The sequence below is a fragment of the Pygocentrus nattereri genome, chromosome 19, assembly GCF_015220715.1.
Source record: "Pygocentrus nattereri isolate fPygNat1 chromosome 19, fPygNat1.pri, whole genome shotgun sequence".
Classification (NCBI taxonomy): domain Eukaryota; kingdom Metazoa; phylum Chordata; class Actinopteri; order Characiformes; family Serrasalmidae; genus Pygocentrus; species Pygocentrus nattereri.
The window spans coordinates 2229427-2251125 of NC_051229.1; the positions used below are offsets into that span (position 1 = coordinate 2229427).

At 40.1% G+C, this 21699-nt stretch overlaps 1 protein-coding gene across 2 annotated transcripts in view; it reads left to right on the plus strand.

The window, feature by feature from the left end:
* Positions 1 to 3829: 3829 nt before the first annotated feature.
* The window catches only part of LOC108442899 (serotransferrin-2-like), a 144007-nt gene continuing 126137 nt past the window's right edge, over positions 3830 to 21699 (plus strand). The window contains exons 1-13 of one of the 2 annotated variants that reach the window (XM_017723184.2): positions 3830 to 3946; positions 4971 to 5134; positions 7745 to 7847; positions 9061 to 9252; positions 11949 to 12078; positions 12180 to 12235; positions 14058 to 14221; positions 14913 to 15060; positions 17193 to 17359; positions 18346 to 18442; positions 18542 to 18562; positions 19886 to 20047; positions 20374 to 20527. In XM_017723184.2, the coding sequence (XP_017578673.1) occupies positions 3907 to 3946; positions 4971 to 5134; positions 7745 to 7847; positions 9061 to 9252; positions 11949 to 12078; positions 12180 to 12235; positions 14058 to 14221; positions 14913 to 15060; positions 17193 to 17359; positions 18346 to 18442; positions 18542 to 18562; positions 19886 to 20047; positions 20374 to 20527 (1598 nt within the window). In that variant the 5' untranslated portion in view covers positions 3830 to 3906. The remainder of the gene's footprint in view (positions 3947 to 4970; positions 5135 to 7744; positions 7848 to 9060; positions 9253 to 11948; positions 12079 to 12179; positions 12236 to 14057; positions 14222 to 14912; positions 15061 to 17192; positions 17360 to 18345; positions 18443 to 18541; positions 18563 to 19885; positions 20048 to 20373; positions 20528 to 21699) is intronic. The other variant, XM_017723186.2, reaches the window with a different exon arrangement.

A 21699-nucleotide genomic window follows, 5' to 3' on the forward strand; every position in this document is an offset into this window, starting at 1 on the left:
AACTCATCTAGGCCCTGCCAGTGTAGGTCATGCGTGTCAATGAAAAAACATCAAACTGAAACTTTTATTTCATTCATGCAACCATGCAAAATTTGAAAGCTGTTCTCCAAGTAGATTTTAGTTATTAAAATTTAAAGTTTTCAGTGTTTTAATCCTTCATTTGGTTTTTGCAAAATTTAAATCTATGAATGATTTATTTCAGTATCAATCACTGTCATTGATCAAAATAAGGCAATTGGATTCAGCCTAAAAGAGTAAAGTGGGCAAAGATGGGTGAGACTTGCTGTGGGCATGCGCACTCTCAAATAATTGAGCTTTTTTTTTTTTTTTTAATTTATTTTTATTTTTATGAAGAGCTTATCCATTCCGAGGTTGTGATTGTTGTAGTTTATCATTGTTAGTCGGTGGCATGGCAGGAGCTCAGAAAGTTCTGTCGAAGAGCTTAGAAAAACCAAACTGTGTAGAAAAGAATTACAGCGCTAGTCATTCATTATACATAGACACTGAAAACTGAACTGAATCTTGATTTCGGAACTGTATCCTTACGTCCATATGGAGTTGGTATGTTGTGAACATATGATGGTAAGGTTGACCTGTGAGACGGCCTAGATTCTGAGATACATTTATCAGGCACAGCCTGAAGGAGCTGTGCCCTCTTATCCAGCATGTTATTGATGGTTCAGAGGTTAATGTTCTGATCATGTGGGATGAGCTACTGACTGACCTCTGTGGTTGCTCAGCTGCATATGAGGGGATTCATATTATATGATATCATGAGTGTTCAAAGACCAGTGTTGTAGTTTCCACTACAGTTGGCACCCCATCAGAAATTCACTGAATGAAATATGCAATGACTTTGAACAGCTTTCTGTAGTCTTTTTTTTATTTTAATTTAATTTTAAGCCAGTTAGCTTTTTAATCTTCATAGTGCCGATTGTAGCATTTGCCCTTTTTTGCGGTTTGTGTGGTGTTCAGAAAGTTTAAACGAGTAAAATAACAATCAGTATCATTATTTTTTTATCAGTAAAGTAATTTAGTAAATTGTGGTGAAATATTCACAAAATATAAAAATATAATTTCATATTATCCAATGTATCACAAAGTCTAAATCTTAAAATCTGTAAACATCGTAATCGCCCTCCCAGTGCAGATTCTGCATGTCAGCAGTGGAGTTTGGCCTTTGAAGGCAAAATGCCAAGATGTCAGTGCAAAAAAAGAGTGAGAGAGATGGAAAGAAGAAAATATCCAAACCTTATAAATTAGACGGAGTTTTGTTGCACATCAGCCACATGCAATCATACATACATTACAGATATTAAGAAGGGACTCCACAGACTACTAATGCATTTACATTTAGAAGCCCTCCTGAATCACAATCATGTGTAAAGTGAAAATCTGATAATAAGAATAGAATAATTTTGAATATTAATTAAGAACTTGTGTTTTTTAGTTGCGGAAAGACGCTTTTCTCCAGTAATGTGAGACGGTGGGCAGCAAGCCAGCCCAAATTGACATAAAAAGGATCTTGAGTGGAGCAGAGAGGACTTTCCACATTTCTGCGCTACCTGTTCAAAAAGCCCACTCACTCTGGAGATTCCAGCATTGCTTCACATACCCCGGCTGGGTCCTCAAACACGTGAGGTTCAGTTTCATAGGAGCGTTTTCAGGAATGTGCGTGAGCGAACAATGAAAGCATTACTTTAATACGTCGTATCAGTGCAGTTTTCATGTTTCCATTGTATGTTTTCACCCCATTGTAGCAATGAAGTTGATAAAGTCCTTTTGGTTGTTCAGTGATTTCATTACTCTGTAGCCTCAGATTGAGTAATATTGACTGTGTACACACGTCTGGGTCAGGCCAATGTTCTCCACACAAACTCCTACCCCGAAATCCCCAGAAAGCTGCAATCGTCCCAATGTTCTCCATGCTGCACAATGGAACTTGTGCAGATCATTTCCATTTCCATTTCATGTTAAAGATGCATAAGTTCCATGAACGAGAACACGTGCACTGAAAGAAACGAGACACAACGTTCAGATGCGTCTGCCAGTTTGAACATTACCTCAACACAGTTTAGTGCCGAAAGGACATAAACTGAAAAGCAGTCATTGTGTTGATGTAATTGTGATTAATTTATTTGTTACATATTTGAATTTGGTAAATTCAGTGCATCACTCTTTTCAGTGCATTTGACATGTAACAGGTGACTAAAATCTTGACCATCTTTATCCTTTTACCACACTATTAAAGCAAGTTTCCATTAGAGAGAGTTTTTGTGCCAAAGGTTTTAACATTATTATTAGTATTAACATATCGTAGAAAACGTGGAAACATGTCAAATACTTTTAATCCACCAAAGCAACATTAATGCAATAGCAGTTTATTTATTTATTTTGTTTGTTTGTTTTTTTCAGGATATGACAACATTGTATGGAAATTTGTATTGCTAAGCCAAGGAAGTTGATGGAATAAAGTTTAAATTAATTAAATGTTTTGGCACAAAATTTCATAATGTCGCATACCAAATGAATTTGAAGTTGATTGACACCAGCAGTTCAAATATAATGATAGGTAACAATAGTCAGCTGCAGTTAACCACAATAACTATATCAAAGTCAACCATAGCAGCAGGGAAATATAGTGAAATGTAGTTAATTACTAGTTAACCAGTCAACAGTATCTATAGGTAAGTTAGCTGTAGCAGTAGTTATAGTTATATGTAGTTAATTATTTGTTAACTCATTAACAATAAATATTGCCATGTCAACCAATCAGTAGTTAAATATAGTGAAGTGTAGTTAAGTTCTACTTAACTGGTTAACAGTATCTATAGCTAAGTTAAGCACAGCAGTAGTTAAATGTAGTGAACTGTAGTTAATTACTAGTTAACAGTAACTATGGCTAATTCAACTGTAGCAGTGGTTAACTATAATCAACAATAATTAACTGCTGTGATCAGCTATAACTATAAAAATAGCTATAGCTGAGTGAACCGTAGCAATAGTTAATTGTAAACAACTGTAGTTTCTAAAACAATAACAGCTAAGTCAGTGGTTTTGTGAACTTTACGTTGTTTGTATTGGAGCCTGTTATTTCTGTACTCTAAAAGCAGGTCCCTATAGGCCTCAGAAGACCCCGCCCCCCTCCCTTGTGTGCAAATTGCTGTAGACCACAAATGCACTCAGATGATATTTAACCACAGATCAGTCTGCAAAATCTTGTGAGGTCTGTATGGCCGTATTTGCACATCTCAGAACTAGACTGGCATAAAACTTCACATCTTTGTAGCCCCCTGTGTGTTTTGTAAATGTTGACTAATAAACCATCCATACCTTGTTATAGCATTTTTAGGTCCATATCTAAATGTTTGGTATTCCAAGTGAGCTTTTATCCCTTCATTTGTTTAGTATTGATCACGGCTGATTGCTGACAGTCAGTTAATTCCCATGTGTAAGTTAGATGATCAGTAATTTAATCACGTTAACCCACACATAGCTAAAACATGTTCTGTGGAGTTTTCCTCATCATACTAAATGTACTTATTGGGTTAATTAAAACATTCTTTAGGAACCTTTATTTTTTTATAAAGTACTCTGTCATGCTTCACAGCTATCAGTGAAATCTAGTCATCCTTGTTAATTGGTAATGTGATCTGTTCACCAAGAAAACTGGAATTTGGGAATTTCCAAATAAATTCCACCCAGGCCCAGCGTGATTTTCTTTCTGCACTTGCATTCAGGCAAACCACACCTCGTGTGCTGGGATTGGTTAGCCATTAAACCAGTGATTAAAACCACACCCCCTTCCCTTCTGGTCCCACCCACTCAGGTTCAGGCTGCCTATAAAAAAAGCCGTTCTCCCCTCTAACAGCGAGGAGCTGCCTTTGGAAGCCCGGGATCCCCAGCATGAAGCTCATCCTCATCTTCGCCTTCCTCGGATGCCTCGGTAATGCATTAAACGTGCTTTTATTGCTGAGCTCTCTTTCTTTTATCCTTCTTTATTTTGAGCAAATTCATTGACGCTTTGTTAGTAGTAGTGTAAGTGTTGAAACAGCTAACTAAAACACTAACGCATTAGCACGGTCGGTCAGTCCTAATTTCTAACCTGTAATCAGAATTATTAATTATTCATTTGATCTGTTGTTGCAATATTCTGCCTTCCTGTAATCTGTAATCTGCAAATGAGCCACTAAGAAAACGTCCCTTGCAGTCATACGCAAAAGTTCGGCCATCCCTGATTTTCTAAGTGTGAATAAGTGAACACATCCTCTACTGAGAAGACACTTCTGCACATTTTAATGCTCACTTAGTGTTTATTTACTGAATTTAACGTACATGAAAAAAAGAAAAAAAATTCCTTTATTGATCCCAGGGGGAAATTGCAGTCATTACAGTTGCAGCCATTTATGTAAAAATAAACACTTTACTAATAAATTGTGGTCTGTGAAAAAGTGATGGCACATTTTATGTTTTATTTTCTATTTTTCCCCCAACATGGTAAAATCAGCAAGTAAACAGAGACAACAAAAATGACACACAGAAAACTTGAAATAACTTATTTTTACTTATTAAATCAATAAAATATGTAATTGGACTGGGGTGCCCAAACTTTTGCATATGACTATATAGGAATCTGATCAAAACAATACAAACCGTGAAGCATTAAGGGTTCATCATTGAGGTTTTAATGTACTGTAATAAAGAAGAGTGGGAAACTAATTTGACTGAAATGTGTACAACACTTCCACATGAATGAAATACACTGCACCGATACGGTCACTGCAGAAAGTAAAGGAGCTGAAAGACACATCTGTGTGGATGTAATGTGTTTTATCAGTGTGGAAATGATGTAAACATTGAATTGAATAAATTTGACACTGCACTTTTTTCAGTGTAGCAGACTAAATCATAATCACAGTTACAGATATGGATCATGTCCAGCCCTGGCTGTAAGTGTCTTGTCTTTTCAGCTTTGGCACAGGTTGCATCTGCTTCAGTAATCAAAGACCCGAAGATCAGATGGTGTTTAAAATCAGACAAGGAGCTTAAAAAATGCACTGACCTCAAAACAAAAACATCAGGGCTTCTATGCGTGCATCGTCATGGAACTGATGAATGTATCAAAGCTATCAAGGTAGGACACCTTTCAGATGCGTCTTTACATGGTGTGTATTGTACCTGCTTATATGCATTTGATTATTTGTTCATTTAGCACAGCACTGTGAAATTGCGCACACAATCATTTTGCTGATACACTAAAATGTAACACACTCCATTATTAATAGAGTATGGAATGAGCTACAACTACTTTACTAACATCTACTGATGATTATAAGTACAATATAGGCCAATATTTGGAAGCACCACCGCTGTTGTGAAAATAATCATGGACATTTTATTTTTTAAGAGATAATAGCAACGGGCCTCATTCACCAGTATCTTAGAGATTTTTTTGATAATGTAAAAGATTTTCAGAAAAAAGTAAAAAAAAAAAAAAAGAATCAGAATCAGAGTCGAGCTTTATTGGCCAGGTTTACACATACAAGGAATTTGGTTTTGGTTACAGGAACTCACAGAGCGCAGAATCAGACACATGTTTACATGTAGTAAATAAAATAAAATAAAATATGCAAATCCTACCGTCACACACACACTCTCACACACATGCACACAGTCATACCTGTAAACCTTACAATGGGCAAAATATGAGTCTAAAGTGTCTTGAGAGCATATTATGCTGTACGGTCCTCTGTATATGCACAGCTCTGAGTGTGTGTGTGTGTGAATGTGTGTGCACGCGTGCCGCTCGTATGCATGCTCGTATGTGTTAGAGTGTGTGTGAATGTGTGTGTGTGTGTGTGTGTGTGTGTGTGTGTGTGTGTGTGATGCTGAGTGTGTTACAAATTGTATTAGTGTGTGCCAGGCGGGCCTCATCACAGCCTGTGGCCTGGAGAAGCACACAGAGAAATTCTGTTGTACCACATGTTATTAAGAATGTCTTTGAAAAGGAGAAGCTTGTACACTGTTAATAATGAGAGGTCAGCTCAACTTAAAATGATATAATAACTGATCGTGGCTTTTCTTGAGTTGACTCAACTTGAGGACCCCTAAGTTCACACAACTCAAGTGTCTAGTCTTTTCTCTTTATGTTTTAGTTCTGCATCTCAGTAAGGTAATAAAATCCAAAAATGAAATAAATCCCCGCTGGTCACAACTCCTTCCATCATGCAATACTGCAAGACATTTTTCGTTTTGGGTTCACACTTACAGATGGCTATGGCATCGCTGTGGCTCAAACTCACAACCTCCCGTTGGAGTGACAGCTTAGTCCAGTGAACCACACAGAAACACATGAAGCAGCTCAGATTTTGTGTTACCAAATGTTTTTTATATTTATTTATATTTTGTATATTTATAGTTTTTACTTTAAAGCATTGCATCATTTCATGTGGTGCAGCTGTCTAATAATTCATCCCAACATCAGGAGGTTATGAGTTTGAATCCCAGCAGTACCACAGCTGTCCACGTCCAGAAAACCCAAGAGGAAAATATGCATCCCTGTCCAAAGGAAAACAAGCATCTCCAAAATAATAACTTTTCCAGATGAAGGTGAAAACACTCCATGTTAATGTAAAGAGATTTTATTCCAAGTGATTTTAGAGGATTTCCATTGGTCCATTCATCATGAAATTTTCAGACAGTGTAAAGGACGGCTGGTGTGTTGAAATGATATAGAGACTCATGGTTTTCTTTGGACAGTGGTGAAAGCCAGATGGGACTGTGTGATAGAAGGAACGCCACCTAGTGGGGATAATCGAGTAAAAACACATTCAGTTTTACTTCTTTAACTGAGATGCAGCCCTAGAAACATTAGCTGGGAGCTCGCAGCAAGAAGGGCCTGGGTTCGATTCCCTGACCGGGCGACCGGGGTCCTCGCTGTGTGGAGTTTGCATGTTCTCCCCGTGTCTGCGTTGGTTTCCTCCAACCGTTCAAAGACATGCAGTTAAGCCAATTGGACATGCTACATTGCCCCTAGGTGTGTGTGATTGTGTCTGTCTGCCTGTCTGTCTGCCCTGCGATGGACTGGCGACCTGTCCAGGGTGTATCCTGCCTTCTGCCCAATGACCGCTGAGATAGGCTCCAGCACCCCCCGTGACCCTGAGGAAGAAGTGGCTTGTGTGTGTGAAATGAGATCATGAAATTTGGAGATCAAAAAGTCTGAAATATTCGCAGAACAACTACGTCAGGTGGTGACCCCTCCTTGCCCAGAGAAGAGTGTAAAAGTTGTGGGTATTTGTGGGCTGGTCAGTTGCAGCCTGGGCCAACTCAGATTAAGGCTTGAACCTGACAACAGCTTCCTAGGTCTTGTCTTTAAATGTGTTTTTGAGAAAGGTCCTAAGAAAAAGTCTACGTCAGATTCATGACGTGTTCTTAAAGCGCAAAGGTTCTCACCTTCGTGCTTCTGAGTGTGTGTAGATTCTGTTCTTACCTAAGAACAAATCCCACATGAGAAAACACTGAGTCAGAATCTTCGTCAGAACTGCGTAAGCGGGTTTTAAGAAGAAATTTCTTCTTAAGGACATTTGATGAATGAGGCCCCGTGTTGTTAATAATGCAGTGCAGACTGGTTAAACTGGGTAAACTAGGCATCAGTGATTGGTTAATGACTTAACAGTAGAATATTTTTGCTTGCTTTCATGTTTAATCTGTAGACTCATTTCAGTCATTTAATGTTATTTGTTAGGAAGGTGCAGCAGATGCCATCACTCTGGATGGAGGTGACATCTACAAAGCCGGCCTCAGAAACTACGACCTTCATCCCATCATCGCAGAAGACTACGGCAAAGGTAATTTCTCTTAAAGAACTATAAAACCTCTAGAGTTGGCATTAAATGATGGCATCTAGAGTTTGGAATTAGAATCAAAAGGTGCCGAGTCAACATATTTAACACAGGACATAAAGCTCCATTCAAACTTAATTTGTTTAACTTGGCATAGGCCTGTGTCTGGGGATGGTTAACCAGATTTAAAAACTTTTAAAGCCAAGTTTAATATTTAAAACTCATGCACTTGTACTTTTATTAATTTATTTCATGCAAACCATAGCAAATCACTAGTACCTCCAAACATGAACATAACTGAACCGTTTAACATGTTGAGTGATGTGATATCCTTTTTTTTACCTAACATTTATGAGATTGTTCTAGAAATGTGGTTAAACATGCTCGTTGTGGCAGACAAATATCAGGCCTGCCTATGGTACAATATACAGTACTGTGCGAAAGTTTTCAAACAGTTTCCCTCAGCAGTGAGTTTATCACAATATACATTAGAATAAAATCATATTCATAATTCAAATAAACAGAAAAACAATAAGAAGTAACAAGAATTTCTCGGGTCCATATTTTTCCTGGACACCTTCACAGCCGCCACAGAGACTCGTTAATATCATCAATGACATCATGAGCTCAATTTACTGAGCACTGATTGGTCAAACCAGGAGCTGCTTTTTAACTACATATAATACTGGGCTTCCTCGAGGAGCGGCTTGGCGATGGGTAAACACACAAACATCCAGAAAATCACTATTTATATATATATATATATATATATATATATTTGTTATATTTATTATGTTGTTCACGCACTGTAGTATTTGTTGGTAGACTAATGTAGACAATTGCCAATTAAATTGTAAAATGATGCCTAAAGACCACATTAAAACAATCCTGAAAAGTCAGCCAACTAAAATATCCTGCCGACCACAATCCTGTGGTCTAAACTGACCGCTGATGACAGACTAGAGGATGGCAGAGCTGATGAACCCAAACACACTGAAAAGACCTTGTAAGGCTTGTGCCTGTAGGTTTGAATAGCGTAGATATTTTACATTTATTTGAGAATGGGCATTGCCATGCAGTGTAAATGGTGGAATGATTTATGTTCTGCTGAGGTCCTTAATCCGAGGTCTTAAATTCCACACATGGGAATACACATGCTTCACCAGAATCACAAGTTTTTTGACATTTTTTCCCCCCATTTATCTTTACCTTGTTTCAGATTCTGAGTCCTGTTACTACGCCGTTGCCGTGGTGAAGAAAGGCTCAGGCTTTAAATTCAGCGAGCTCCGTGGTAAGAAGTCATGCCACACTGGGCTGGGGAAATCCGCAGGCTGGAACATTCCCATCGGCACGCTTGTCTCCATGAAGCAGATCGTATGGAGCGGTGGTGAGGACAAACCTGTGGAGAAGGGTGTGTATCCTGATCATGTTTGTTTCTGTGGATTGTTAATAAGAATCAATTCCCCTAGTTCCTGAATAAATCATAGTAATTTTATAGTAATACTGAATATTTCATATTTACTGTATAATTCATAGAAGTTACTGATTAATTTATGGTAGATACAGAAAAATAAGCCTGGAAATTCATTATGAATTATTAATGAATAATCATTTTTGTCAATTTGCAGTAACTTAACAGTGTTAAATAGAAAGTTGGTCCAATCTCAGTTAGATCAAATTTTAGAGAGCAAAACTGTGCAAGTGTATTCAGTAATTTATCACAATGCAGTCTCAGAGTCTAAAGGCCGATTCACATGCAGCACGATTGTTCAGCGGAAAAAATAGATGATTAACATAGTAAGATCTGCTCAGTCCAATGCGGGTTTTTGTCTAAACCGGGGTCGGCAACATGCGGCTCTTTTCCTGCCCTGTTGTGGCTCCACAGCTGAATCAGATCAGTAGGTAATAATAAAACAATCCTCCTCTACAGTAAAATAAAGCTCTGCTGATCATTCAACACAGTTTAACAGTAAATGGTCTTAAACGCTGGAGTTAATGTAGAACTGCTGATTCACCCTTTAACCCTGAAGATCAGCACAGATTGCTGGTCACCATAGCAACACAGACAACAGTCTCACCCAGCTAGTAGCTATGAAACGGCAACGAGAGAGATTTAAGACGGACATAGATAATTTGGAGATGAATGGATTTATTTGTGTTTATAGTCACTCCAGCTGGTTTCCTGATACGTTTAATCTTCAACGGGAAACTGATGAACACTAAAATGTCATGAAGCTGAGGTCAGTTTCACATTCACATTGTCCCATTCCACCTTAAATGACACAACAGTTACATTCTGGCACCTCAAGCACCATTTAAGGTGGAAAGGAACAATTTGAACTGGCGATTGAGAAGCTGAATTCAGCCTTGTGAAGAGTTGAACGTTGCGAAACATTTTACAAGAAATGATTTTACTTTTGAGGAAAAGTTTCCTGTTGGAGATGCGAGAAAAGCAGCTATAGCTGAACTACAGCTTAAACAGAGCAAAGTAAGCCTGTGTTTTTGTTTATATTGTATTGTTTTGTCTGTACTAGTCATTCAGGACATACTGAGACATATTTCCAGCCAATATGTTAAAATCAACATGAAATGCTGTGGCTCCCAAGGTGGTTTGATTTTTATTGAAAGGACAAAAAGGCTCTTCTTAACATTTGGGTTGCGACTCCTGATCTAAAGACAAGGAAATAACTTTCTTGTTATGAGTACATCAGTTTTCTTTTAAGCACTGCAATAAAAACGATACAAACACTGGGCTGTAAAACAATTATACGATGCGTGGTTAGTGTAGTGGGTAACACCTCTGCCTTCTACACTGTAGAGTGGGGTTCAATCCCCCACCTGGGCAGGCACCCAACACTATACCAATAAGAGTCCTTGGGCAAGGCTCCTAACACCACCTTCACCCTCCTGTGTTAAATGATTAAAATTGTGGGGGCTCCTGAATGGAGCAAGCGTTGGCCCTATCATCAAGAGATTGGTTAATGCCTGGTGATTCCATCCATGGCCGGGAGTCCTAGAGAGCACAATTGGCCTCGTGCTCTCTGGGTGGGCAGGATGTTTCCACCTCTCCCCCATCACTCAACACAATGCTAGTCAGTGCAGGCGTCTATCAGCTGACGTAACAGATCGTGGCACTTTCCTCCAAGCGCGTTCGGCTGTCCAAAGATGCTGCATGAGCGGCAGTTCGAAAAGATACGATGGCGCTTCACAGGTCTCGGAGGAAGCCTGTGCCGCCTTCGCCCTCCTAGCGTTGGTAGCATGATAACATTGTGTGATTAGGGGAGTCTTAACTAGAAGGTGGAATAGGAGACGAACTGGAGAGAAAATTGGGTAAAAATATTTAAAAAAAAGATTAAAATGTAAGTTACTCTGGATAAGAGCATCCGACAAATGCTGTAAATGTAAAATGCAAAACAACACGGGGAGTTCCACCACCTCATACTGGAGCTGAGTAACGAGTGATTTTTGTATGTCAGTGGGGGAATTTGATGCTTTGCTTCTGTTTGTTGTTTCTCTCATTAAAAAGGAGTGTTCATTTCTATAGCAGTGGAAGCTAATAGCTTTGCAGTTTTTCGGGGCCGTGACGAGACTAGAATGCATCTATATAAATCAAAATAACAGTTATATACAGTCACTGTCATGTTCTCATGGTCATTTCCAGTCTTTCAGCTCTGCTCTGCTGTTCATGTCCTTTAACCTGTACATTTTTATAGTCAGCATGTTGCTTGTCGTAAACGTTGTGCTCTGATAAGTTTAAGAGTTCTGCTGCCATCTAGATGGACATGTGTTTGCGCTCTAACCATGACAGCAGAGCTTTGATCGGTCAGACTTTTTCCATACCTTCCACATTATAAAAACCAACTCAGCGCTGCAGTCCATTAGTTCTGCACTCGATATGAAAGACAGCTTTAATACACAATACTCTAATTCTGCTGAAATAGAGCCTCAGTCCTGTATTAGGCCTTCACTGCAGTACTTTTTGTGAGTATTGTGTTTTTAAACCAGTGACACATCTTTGCATGATGGATCACAGATTTGATTTAATCATTCTAGGGCTTGTAAGTTGTCACATGCATTTTTCTGAAGTGTGTGGGTTTGTTTTTGCAGCGGTGGCAGAGTTCTTCTCAGCCAGTTGTGTCCCTGGAGCTGAGAAAGGATCTAAACTGTGTAAGCTGTGCAAAGGTGACTGCTCACGCTCACACAGCGAGCCGTACTATGATTACGAAGGAGCCTTCCAGTAAGAACTTCACACTGCTGCTTTTATCGTTGTCTTGCAAAGTACATTAGGATGACCCCTGAGGTCTTGATGTCGCCTTGTTATCGCTCTTACTTGTTCAGGTGCCTGAAGGCCGGAGTTGGAGACGTTGCTTTTGTGAAGCACCTGACTGTCCCAGGTGAGCAAAGAGTTTTGAATGACTTTCTATTTGCCAGATGAAGCTTTTTGCAAGCATGTCAGAAATGTATGAAATTATGGCGCATTTACGGCGCGTCTAAATGATTATTATAAATAAATTGTCCGCTGTTTAACAGTAGATGCATAATTTCAGATTGTACCGCTAAGGCACATATGATTAATTTTACTACAGAGTGAGTAACTTGTAGCCACATTATCAGGGAGGTCAAAGACAGGACCATAAGTAAATAGTAAAAGCACTATAAACTAGTTATTTTGAAAATATAAGCCAGAAATCTGGAATGTCGTGCTATTCATGTAGTATTAATTGGCAGTCTCGCACATGTTATGCAGCCATTAAAAAGACAAAGATCAGATTAGAGTCGAGACCAGAGATACACGTGAGCGCAGCGGCAGCACAGCGTGCGCATTGATGCGACCGCAGCACACGCCACGCTCCGCACAGTCCCACCCTCTGATCACATGTGAGGTTTAGATGCTTGAGAGAAAACAGAAAGAAGCTTCTGAAGTGATGAAGTCATGAAGAGACAGCGGTCTTAGTAAATACATATGGTTGAAAAGCTGTTTTGAAGGGTATAGCTTAAAAATAATTTTAAATGTGATTCAGTTGTGGAAAAACTGCACAAAATGTTTATATAAATCAATATATTTTTTAATAACAACAATAAAATAGTAGTAATAATTAATTGAGTGGCCTATTCATAAATTTGCATATGAAAGATATTTTGCAAAAAGATTATGCTTGCAGGCGGAAAAGGGTGGAGAGCCCTCTCTGGGTCGGGGATAGGCTCTTGCCTCAAGTGGAGGAGTTCAAGTATCTCGGGGTCTTGTTCTCGAGTGATGGTACAAGGGAGCGGGAGATTGACAGGCGGATTGGTGCTGGGTCAGCAGTGATGCCGGCTCTTTACCGGTCTGTTGTGGTAAAGAAAGAGCTGAGCCATAAGGCAAGGCTCTCGATTTACCGGTCGAGTTTCCTCCGCAGGGTGTCTGGACTCTCCCTTAGAGATAGGGTGAGAAGTTCAGTCATCCGGGAGGGACTCGGAGTAGAGCCGCTGCTTCTTCACGTCGAGAGGAGCCAGCTGAGGTGGTTCGGGCATCTGGTTAGGATGCCTCCTGGACGCCTCCCTCGGGAGGTGTCACAGGCGAGTCCACCTGGGAGGAGACCCCGGGGAAGACCCAGGACACGCTGGCGCGACTATATCGCCCAGCTGGCCTGGGAGCGCCTCGGAATCCCCCTTGGAGAGCTGGTGGAAGTGGCTGGGGAAAGGGAGGTCTGGGCTTCATTGCTTAGGATGCTGCCCCCGCGACCCGAACCCCGGACAAGCGGAAGATAATGGATGGATGGATGGATGGATTATGCTTGCAATTTTTTTTGTAACGCCATTTCATTGGCTGCCAGGCACTCAGTGGTTCGGCACAGCCAAATTCAAACACTGTATGTCATATATCCATCACTATTGAACAGTAAGAACAGTCCATATCCCCGCTGATGCATTCAAAACATTTTTATTGATGATAAACATTTTTACTGATGATATTGATTTATTTGATTGATGATACTGTGTCAAATACATTCTAATTTTTTATGCCATTATTTACTGTTCTGTTTTGTGTTGAAGTAGTCAGTCTCTAATTTGCAATGTATTTTCACACACACACTTTACAACAACACACACTTTACAACCTTTTAAGGGTTTTCATAAACAGTGGGAAGCTGACGTTACTAAAAGCTGACATTACTAAAAGCTGACTTTACTAAAGTCCAACATGTGATTCTAACTCCTCATATTGGATGTTTTCAGCTGCTGAGAAGGGTCAGTATGAGCTGCTGTGTAAAGACGACACCAGGAAAAGCATCGATGACTATAAAACCTGCCACCTGGCCCGAGTCCCCGCCCACGCTGTGGTCAGCCGGAAGAATGCTACAGTGGCAGATCGCATCTTTACACTTCTAGAGTCACTCAAGGTACACAGTACAGTACAGTACAGTAGCTTTTCACATCTTTTATGCACGTTTTCTCACAATAACTGACCACATCAAAGCTTGCTGATCTACATATTAAATCAGGTTTATTTAGCAGAAAACTATCATAAGTGCAACTTTTTATGCCTATATGAGTGAACGTGCTGCATTTGGAAAAAAGGCTGTGTAGGTTTTCTCCCGATGTTGTGATGTCAGTACTCATCACCACTCATCGGTGTTTTTGTCGTAAAAGTGTTTGGAAAGACAACATCACTGTCAACATTATTTTAAAACCTGTTCTTCATACTGAGGAAGATATTTTGGTGAGCAGGGACTCCTCACTACACCGCTGCAGGGATTTTTTTGCTTTTATTCTTTGTTAATTGAAAAGTTTCTCAGGGAATATCGAGCTTTACTCTGAAAAATTTCCACAGAAGATGTGTTCCCCAAACTTTTGACTCCTCATGACTGCTGACTGAATGACTGTAGCACAAGACATTTTAGATAAAGGGTGTATAAAATTTGATTAAAAAATACACAAGTTTACAGATTTATGCTGAGTCAGAGCTGCTCACAGTGGTGGTGATGGGAACCAGACACCCACGTCTAAAAGCTCCTCACAGAAAGTTCCTACAGGAAATGGTTATGAATTCACTGCCTGATGTCTGATCTGTTTGTGTTTTGTGTCATACAGGACAAAGGCCTGTTCACCTCTGGGGGTGGCTCTAAAGACCTGATGTTCAAAGACTCCACTAAAAAGCTAGTGAAGCTGCCTGAGACCACTGACGCCTTCCTGTATCTTGGAGCAGAATATATGTCCATTATCCGCTCTCTGAAGAAAGGTGATCCACAGTCAGCTCTAATGCAGCTTTCAAACCTTACATACACGTCTTCAGACTTCTTTGAGATAGACAGACAAGTAGATACATTAAAACTGTATTGAAGGAATGTAGTGTTTTTCAACCAACTGCACCTGTTAGTCTGTAAACCACTTGTGTGTAGTGCTTTTGAATACCACAGACAATAGTTTGGAAACCGCATAAGCCTTTTACTATAAATGTGTTTGTAAGTACAAGGAAATACATTAAAATTGTTGTCCATGGCGACTGACCTTATGCAAAATTCAGAGAAAGTCACACCTCCCTTAATTATTATTGACACGTCTGTTCAACTTTTAATGCAGGCTAAATGGTAGAACCATTAACACGTATGTTAACAGACTAAAATGTCTAGTAGCACAAAGGAAATTTCTGAAGCGCGCCGAGAGGAACATCTGAAACATGAACAAACTGGGTTTATAATGCGTTCAGTGCAGACACACCTTTGAGAACTGACAAAATATGAAGCCAGTTTAAAACAATTTCATGTCCAATAAGGTGGAAGTTTTAGCGACAGAAGCCGACCCTGCAGATGAGCTACTGCTAAAGATAACACTGGAGCTAGTCAGAGCGATATTAGATGCTGAGGAGCAAAACAAACTTCGGTATAATGTAGTGTACTGGGTAACACCTCTGTCTACTATGCTGTAGATTGGGGTTCAATCTCCTGCTTGGACAAGCCCCCTACACTATACTAATAAGAGTCCTTAGGCAAGACTCCCAACACCACCTTCACCTACTACACTGTAGACTGGGGTTCAGTCTCCTGCTTGGACAAGCCCCCTACACTATACCAATAAGAGTCATTGAGCAAGAATCTCAACACCACCTTCACCTACTACACTGTAGACTGGGGTTCAGTCTCCTGCTTGGACAAGCCCCCTACACTATACCAATAAGAGTCATTGAGCAAGACTCTCAACACCACCTTCACCTACTACACTGTAGACTGGGGTTCAGTCTCCTGCTTGGACAAGCCCCCTACACTATACCAATAAGAGTCATTGAGCAAGACTCTCAACACCACCTTCACCTACTACACTGTAGACTGGGGTTCAATCTCCTGCTTGGACAAGCCCCCTACACTATACCAATAAGAGTCATTGAGCAAGACTCCCAGCACCACCTTCACCTACTACACTGTAGACTGGGGTTCAATCTCCTACTTGGACAAGCCCCCTACACTATACCAATAAGAGTCCTTGGGCAAGACTCCCAACACCACCTTCACCTGCCTGTGTAAATTCATCGAACTGTAAGTCGCTCTGGATAAGAGCGTCAGCCAAATGCCGTAAATCTAACTTTAATGGAACAGTTAAAACGGTGACATGCTAACGAGCGCACTAATATTTGTCTTTACATGCAGTTTTATAATCATGAGTGTGAGCGCCAGAAGCAGTCCTGATCAGTCTGACAGATCTGTCAGGATAACTGTCAGCTGCTATGTAACGAAAGAAGTTGTTAGCTTCAGGACTGAAATAAAAACCGCTCCACCCTTCAAATGATGAGGATAGCGTGAGTCAGACGTGATGCGCTCCTCGATAACACCGCTCACCGTTTCTTACTCTTAATAATTCTGACTGATTGACTTCCACCGTCGTTCTCACTGCAAGTTTGTTTTGAGAGGTTAATGTGTGTTTTTCCTTCACTTGAAGGAGGAAGGAACATTTAACATATTTACCACAAAGTTGGTAAATAACTATTAAAAACGATTGAATCTGTAAGAAAATTGCAACAGCCACATCAATACATGTGATTCTTTTTCAAATAAATGTACATGTAGATGATAAATGTGTATTTATAATTCTATAATTAATTAGAGAAGAGATCTGCAGATTACTGTTAACCAATGAAGTGCCCACACTGTATTTATGATTCAGAACCGTTAAGTCTAAAGGAGGTCAGTAGTTATTTGACTCATTACAGAGCCTAATAGCCCTGAATAAGGACAGCATCGCATAGTGCTCTTTAGCACAGTTCAGTTCAGTATCAGTCAGTCAAAAATGTGTAAAAAAAAAAAAAAAAACGATTTAAAGTACTTTATGATGGCCTCATGAATGCATGTAAAAATATAACTTGTAAATCTTCTTCCACAGAGAGGACCACAGAGGGCGCTTCAGGGGGCATAAAGTGGTGCGCTGTGGGCCACGCTGAGAAAGACAAGTGCGATGAATGGTCGCTGAACAGCGCGGACAAGAGCGGCGGTGCCAAGATCGAGTGCCATGTGGAACAGAGCGTGGAGGACTGCATCAGAAAAATCATGGTACTGTAAGACCTCAAGCAAGGCTACAGATTTGTGAGACCACATCTGTGTCCTTTATGTGATTTTTAATTTATTAATGTGACGTTTAATTTTCGGACTGTCATTATTATTTACGTTAATAACGTTCAGCTGTCCAGTGTCGTTGCGGCAGTTAGAAAAGAAGCGGTGGCTGGTTTCACAGGTCTCGGAGGAAGCCTGTGCTGCCTTCACCCTCCTAGCGTTGGTAATATCGTTTGATTGGGGGAGTCCTAACTAGTGGGTGGAATTGAAAACGACTAAATTGGGGTGAAAATTGGGTAAAAAAAAAAAAAGACTTTGAATTTGAAATTTGAATCATCCCCATGACTGTTACAGCTATGCATGCAGTTCAGCCCATAAATTTCAAAACACCTCTACAGTAATGTAGTGTTGTAGTATTGACCTTAAACTAGCAGTGTCAGACTTGGTTTCGTCTTGGTCTCTTCCTCATTTGGAGAGGGCTGTTATTTTGCAAAAAGAAAAGAAGAAAAAAGAAAATAGTCAGTCAGTTCAATGTAACTTGATTCTTCTGACACTGGAATAAAATGGGAAAAAAAAAAGGCCCACAACTTCTGGGTTGGCTTGATAGGCCCTGGATATGTGGAGTCTTTGGACCTGACGTGACATATTGAATATCAACAAAACCAAAATATACAAAATAATATATAACAGTCCTTTCTCTGCATCAACGGTTCCCAAACTTTTGCTACTCTCGGCCCCCACTAAGGGCCACAAAAGCTTCTTCAGTTTTAACCATTCAGATTATCTGTTTCTGACTGTCCTGATGTTCATTGGTTTCGAAATTCAAACATCCCCTGAGAGCAGATCAGCATGTTATCATTGCTATGTTTTCATTAAAAAATAAAATGGATGTAGTTTAGTTTATTTACATTTGATTTAAGTTGGCAATTTTGAATGTGTGGCCATAGTATTCTGATCTTCTCCCCTTTGAATCTTTCTCTCTGCAGCGTAAACAGGCTGATGCCATGGCCATTGATGGAGGACAGGTGTATACTGCGGGGAAGTGTGGTCTGGTCCCAGCCATGGTGGAGCAGTATGATGGATGTGAGGAACATCTTGGCTTGATAAACACGTTTATCTTTGTTGTTCAGTTGTTGAAGACGTGGTAGCTGACTGTTTCATTCTGTTTCTCTGTCTCAACAGCAAAGTGTTCTGGTGAAGGTGGTAAGTGAAACATCACCATGTTCTCCACCTTCACTCTATGCTCTCTCATGCATTAATTGATAAGTTCTTGAACTAGGAACTAGGAAACAGGAAAACTTGGAGGGACAGTGACTCACAAAGAGCTGGGCTGAATGGGGATCATTTATTTCTGGGAGGGGGGGGCAAGAAATGCCTGAGGATAGTGAAGGGGAAGAGTAGCAGAAAGGAAAGAGGTAGAGGAAGAACCAAATAAGGAACTTGTGAGGAGCAAAGGTGGAGACTCAGGCTGAGCAAGGACGAAGGAGGAGCAAGTGCTGGAGAAGAGAAATCACAGCAAACAAAAGCGTTTAGGTTTTTGTGGGCCTTGTCCACATAACCATAGGCAGCAGATGAATGACAAAGAAAAGGTGATCTGTTTGCACAGTCCTGTATAGGTTGAGGCCATTTAGTTTGAACAGCTCCCGAAGTCACCAGAGGCAAAACAACGCCTCCATATTTTCTTCTTTCTTTTCTTTCCAACCTCAAGACCAGGCTAATAGCTAAAATGGAGCTTGATTTGAACCAATGCCTTCGTCCTCAAATTCATGCCTAGATTACTTGGCTGAATTACAACAAGGAGAAAAATGAAATATCTCAAAAAGTAATTCTTCTAAGGCAGTTTTCTTTCTTGTTGGCTGACATTTAAGAAGTTGAATAAACCCAATTTACTAGATTCATATATATATATATATAATATAGTATTTCTTCAGTCAGAAGGTTTGTCATTCTGTCCAAACAGATCAACATGTGTTCTTCAAATATGTTGTTTAATCAGCTGAGCAGGTAATACAGTATATACAGGTAATATCAGTGAGCAGGTAATATCAGTAATACAATCAACATGCTGCATCTCTTATTAATTTCCTTTTTTTAGACTTTTACAAATTGTCAAAACCAGGCAGCATGGTGGCGTGGTGGGTAGCGCTGTTGCCTTATAGCAAGGAGGGCCTGGGTTCGATTGTGTGTGAGTGAGTGTGTCTGTCTGGCTGCCCTGTAATGGACTGGCGACCTGTCCAGGGTGTTTCCTGCCTTCCGCCCAATGACAGCTGGGATAGGCTCCTGTGACCCAGAAGGAGAAGCGGCTTAGGAGATGTGTGAATGGAAACCAGCATGTGACATACTTTTGTCCATGTTACGCAGAATTTCATGCAGTGTCGGAAACCTCTATTTGAGGTTACTTAACAATATGACACTATGATTGATGGATGATTAGGGTCAGGCGGGGGGAAATTGTGTGAAATAGATTTTTGCAGAACTACTTTAATGTAGAGGCCAACCTTTCTATCTCACTCATGTCTTCCTCAGATGCCTCCTCCTACTACGCGGTGGCTGTGGTACGTAAAGACTCTAAAGTGACCTGGGAGACTCTGAAAGACAAAAAGTCCTGCCACACTGGCATAGGCCGCACCGCAGGCTGGAACATCCCCATGGGCCTCATTCACCGCAGGACCGGAAAGTGTGACTTCTGTGAGTTTTACTTTACTTTTTACTTTCTCTCTGCTCAGTTACTGTCTTACTCTATATTACTGTATGTACAACAAGTGATTCATTAGATCGTCATAATTGTGGCATTAAGTCAATAGGTCGCTTACTATTTCTCCCACTGTTAGTGCATGGAAGAGCAGCGCATTTAAACATCGATTCCTACAAACTTTAATTCTAAAATTTGAAAATAAGAAAATTTATGTACCACAACAGATGACCTGCCCCATTTAACCTTAAACCTTTCTGGTTATCAGGAGGCTTTTGTATTGTTTTTGAATGACTTCTCTTTCTCTTTTCTCCTTCCGCAGCTGAATACTTCAGTCAGAGTTGTGCTCCTGGTGCTGATCCTAAGTCCACCCTGTGCGCTTTGTGCAAGGGCAGTGGTAAAGGTGTTGGGAGCAATGAAACCAAATGCAAGGCCACTGCAGAGGAGATGTACTATGGCTATGCTGGAGCCTTTCGGTACGATTTACATGAAAAAACTATTCCTTTGAATACCATTAAGTTGCCCATACAATGATATAGTGAATGTTCCTTTTGAAGTGTAGTTAGAGTAACTAATTATGTACGCTATAAAAACTGTTAAGGTTTCAAAGCATAATGTTCACTGCCCAGTGTATACAGTCCATATATGGAACTTGCGAAATCAGCCCACTGGGACTTCACAACCATTCATTTATTTATATTACGTACACACACCCCATTCAGTCTACAGGAGTTTAGCCCCACCCATTCAATCTACAGCACTTCCAGGCCCCCTCCATTTGACCCAGAGTGCAGGAGGGCTCTTGGTTTTATTATTTATCTTTGTTTTATTATTTGTTCTTTCACCTGTTAGTCGGCACACGCCAGATCTATTTCTGCTCATGTAAATGTAAATATGTTAAAAGTGGTAAAGATCTCTTTCTGGCCTCCTACAAATGCTGTTTAAGTGATCCAGTTGTAGCCTTACAGTGCATCCTGAGGGTGTTTACACAAGACTTTCCATGTGATCAAGCAAAATCCCAGCGTGATCCAATCATTAAAAACACGGTCATGCAAGATGTAATCAGGCCCTGTGAGTTGTTAGAGTAGAAGTTGTAGGGACATTTTTTTAGTTCTTTGCATTGATTACTTTTCCATAAACTATTTTAAAATGTATTTTCATTTAGCTATTGAAAGGAAAAGAAGGAAAAACATGCCTTACTTTTAGTGCAAGTCAAAGGAACCAGATGCTTATCAAAGTATCATCAAATCATTTTTTGTTGGTCCACTCATCATGAAATTTACATAAAATGTAGAAGACCAGGGGTACTTACAAATTATTATAAAAACTGAAAAATGTCTTAAATGTGGCTTAAATAAATATACTGTAACAGTAATTACTGTTCAGTAATTTGGCCTTCAGTTTTGAGTATTTTGGTCTCTCCCAATTAAAAGAGATAGGAAGCCGGTCTGGAGATCACTGCCTAGGAATGTTGCTGAATGAACAGACTTTTAACAACTTTAAGAACTTTGATAAACCGCTTCTAAAAACTGCCAAGGTCTGGACCTCTAAAAACTATCAAGGTCTGGACCTCTAAAAACTGCCATTGTCTGATCCTCAGTGCACTCATAGGTAGTTACAGCCATAAGTGTAATCACTGAAAACTAAG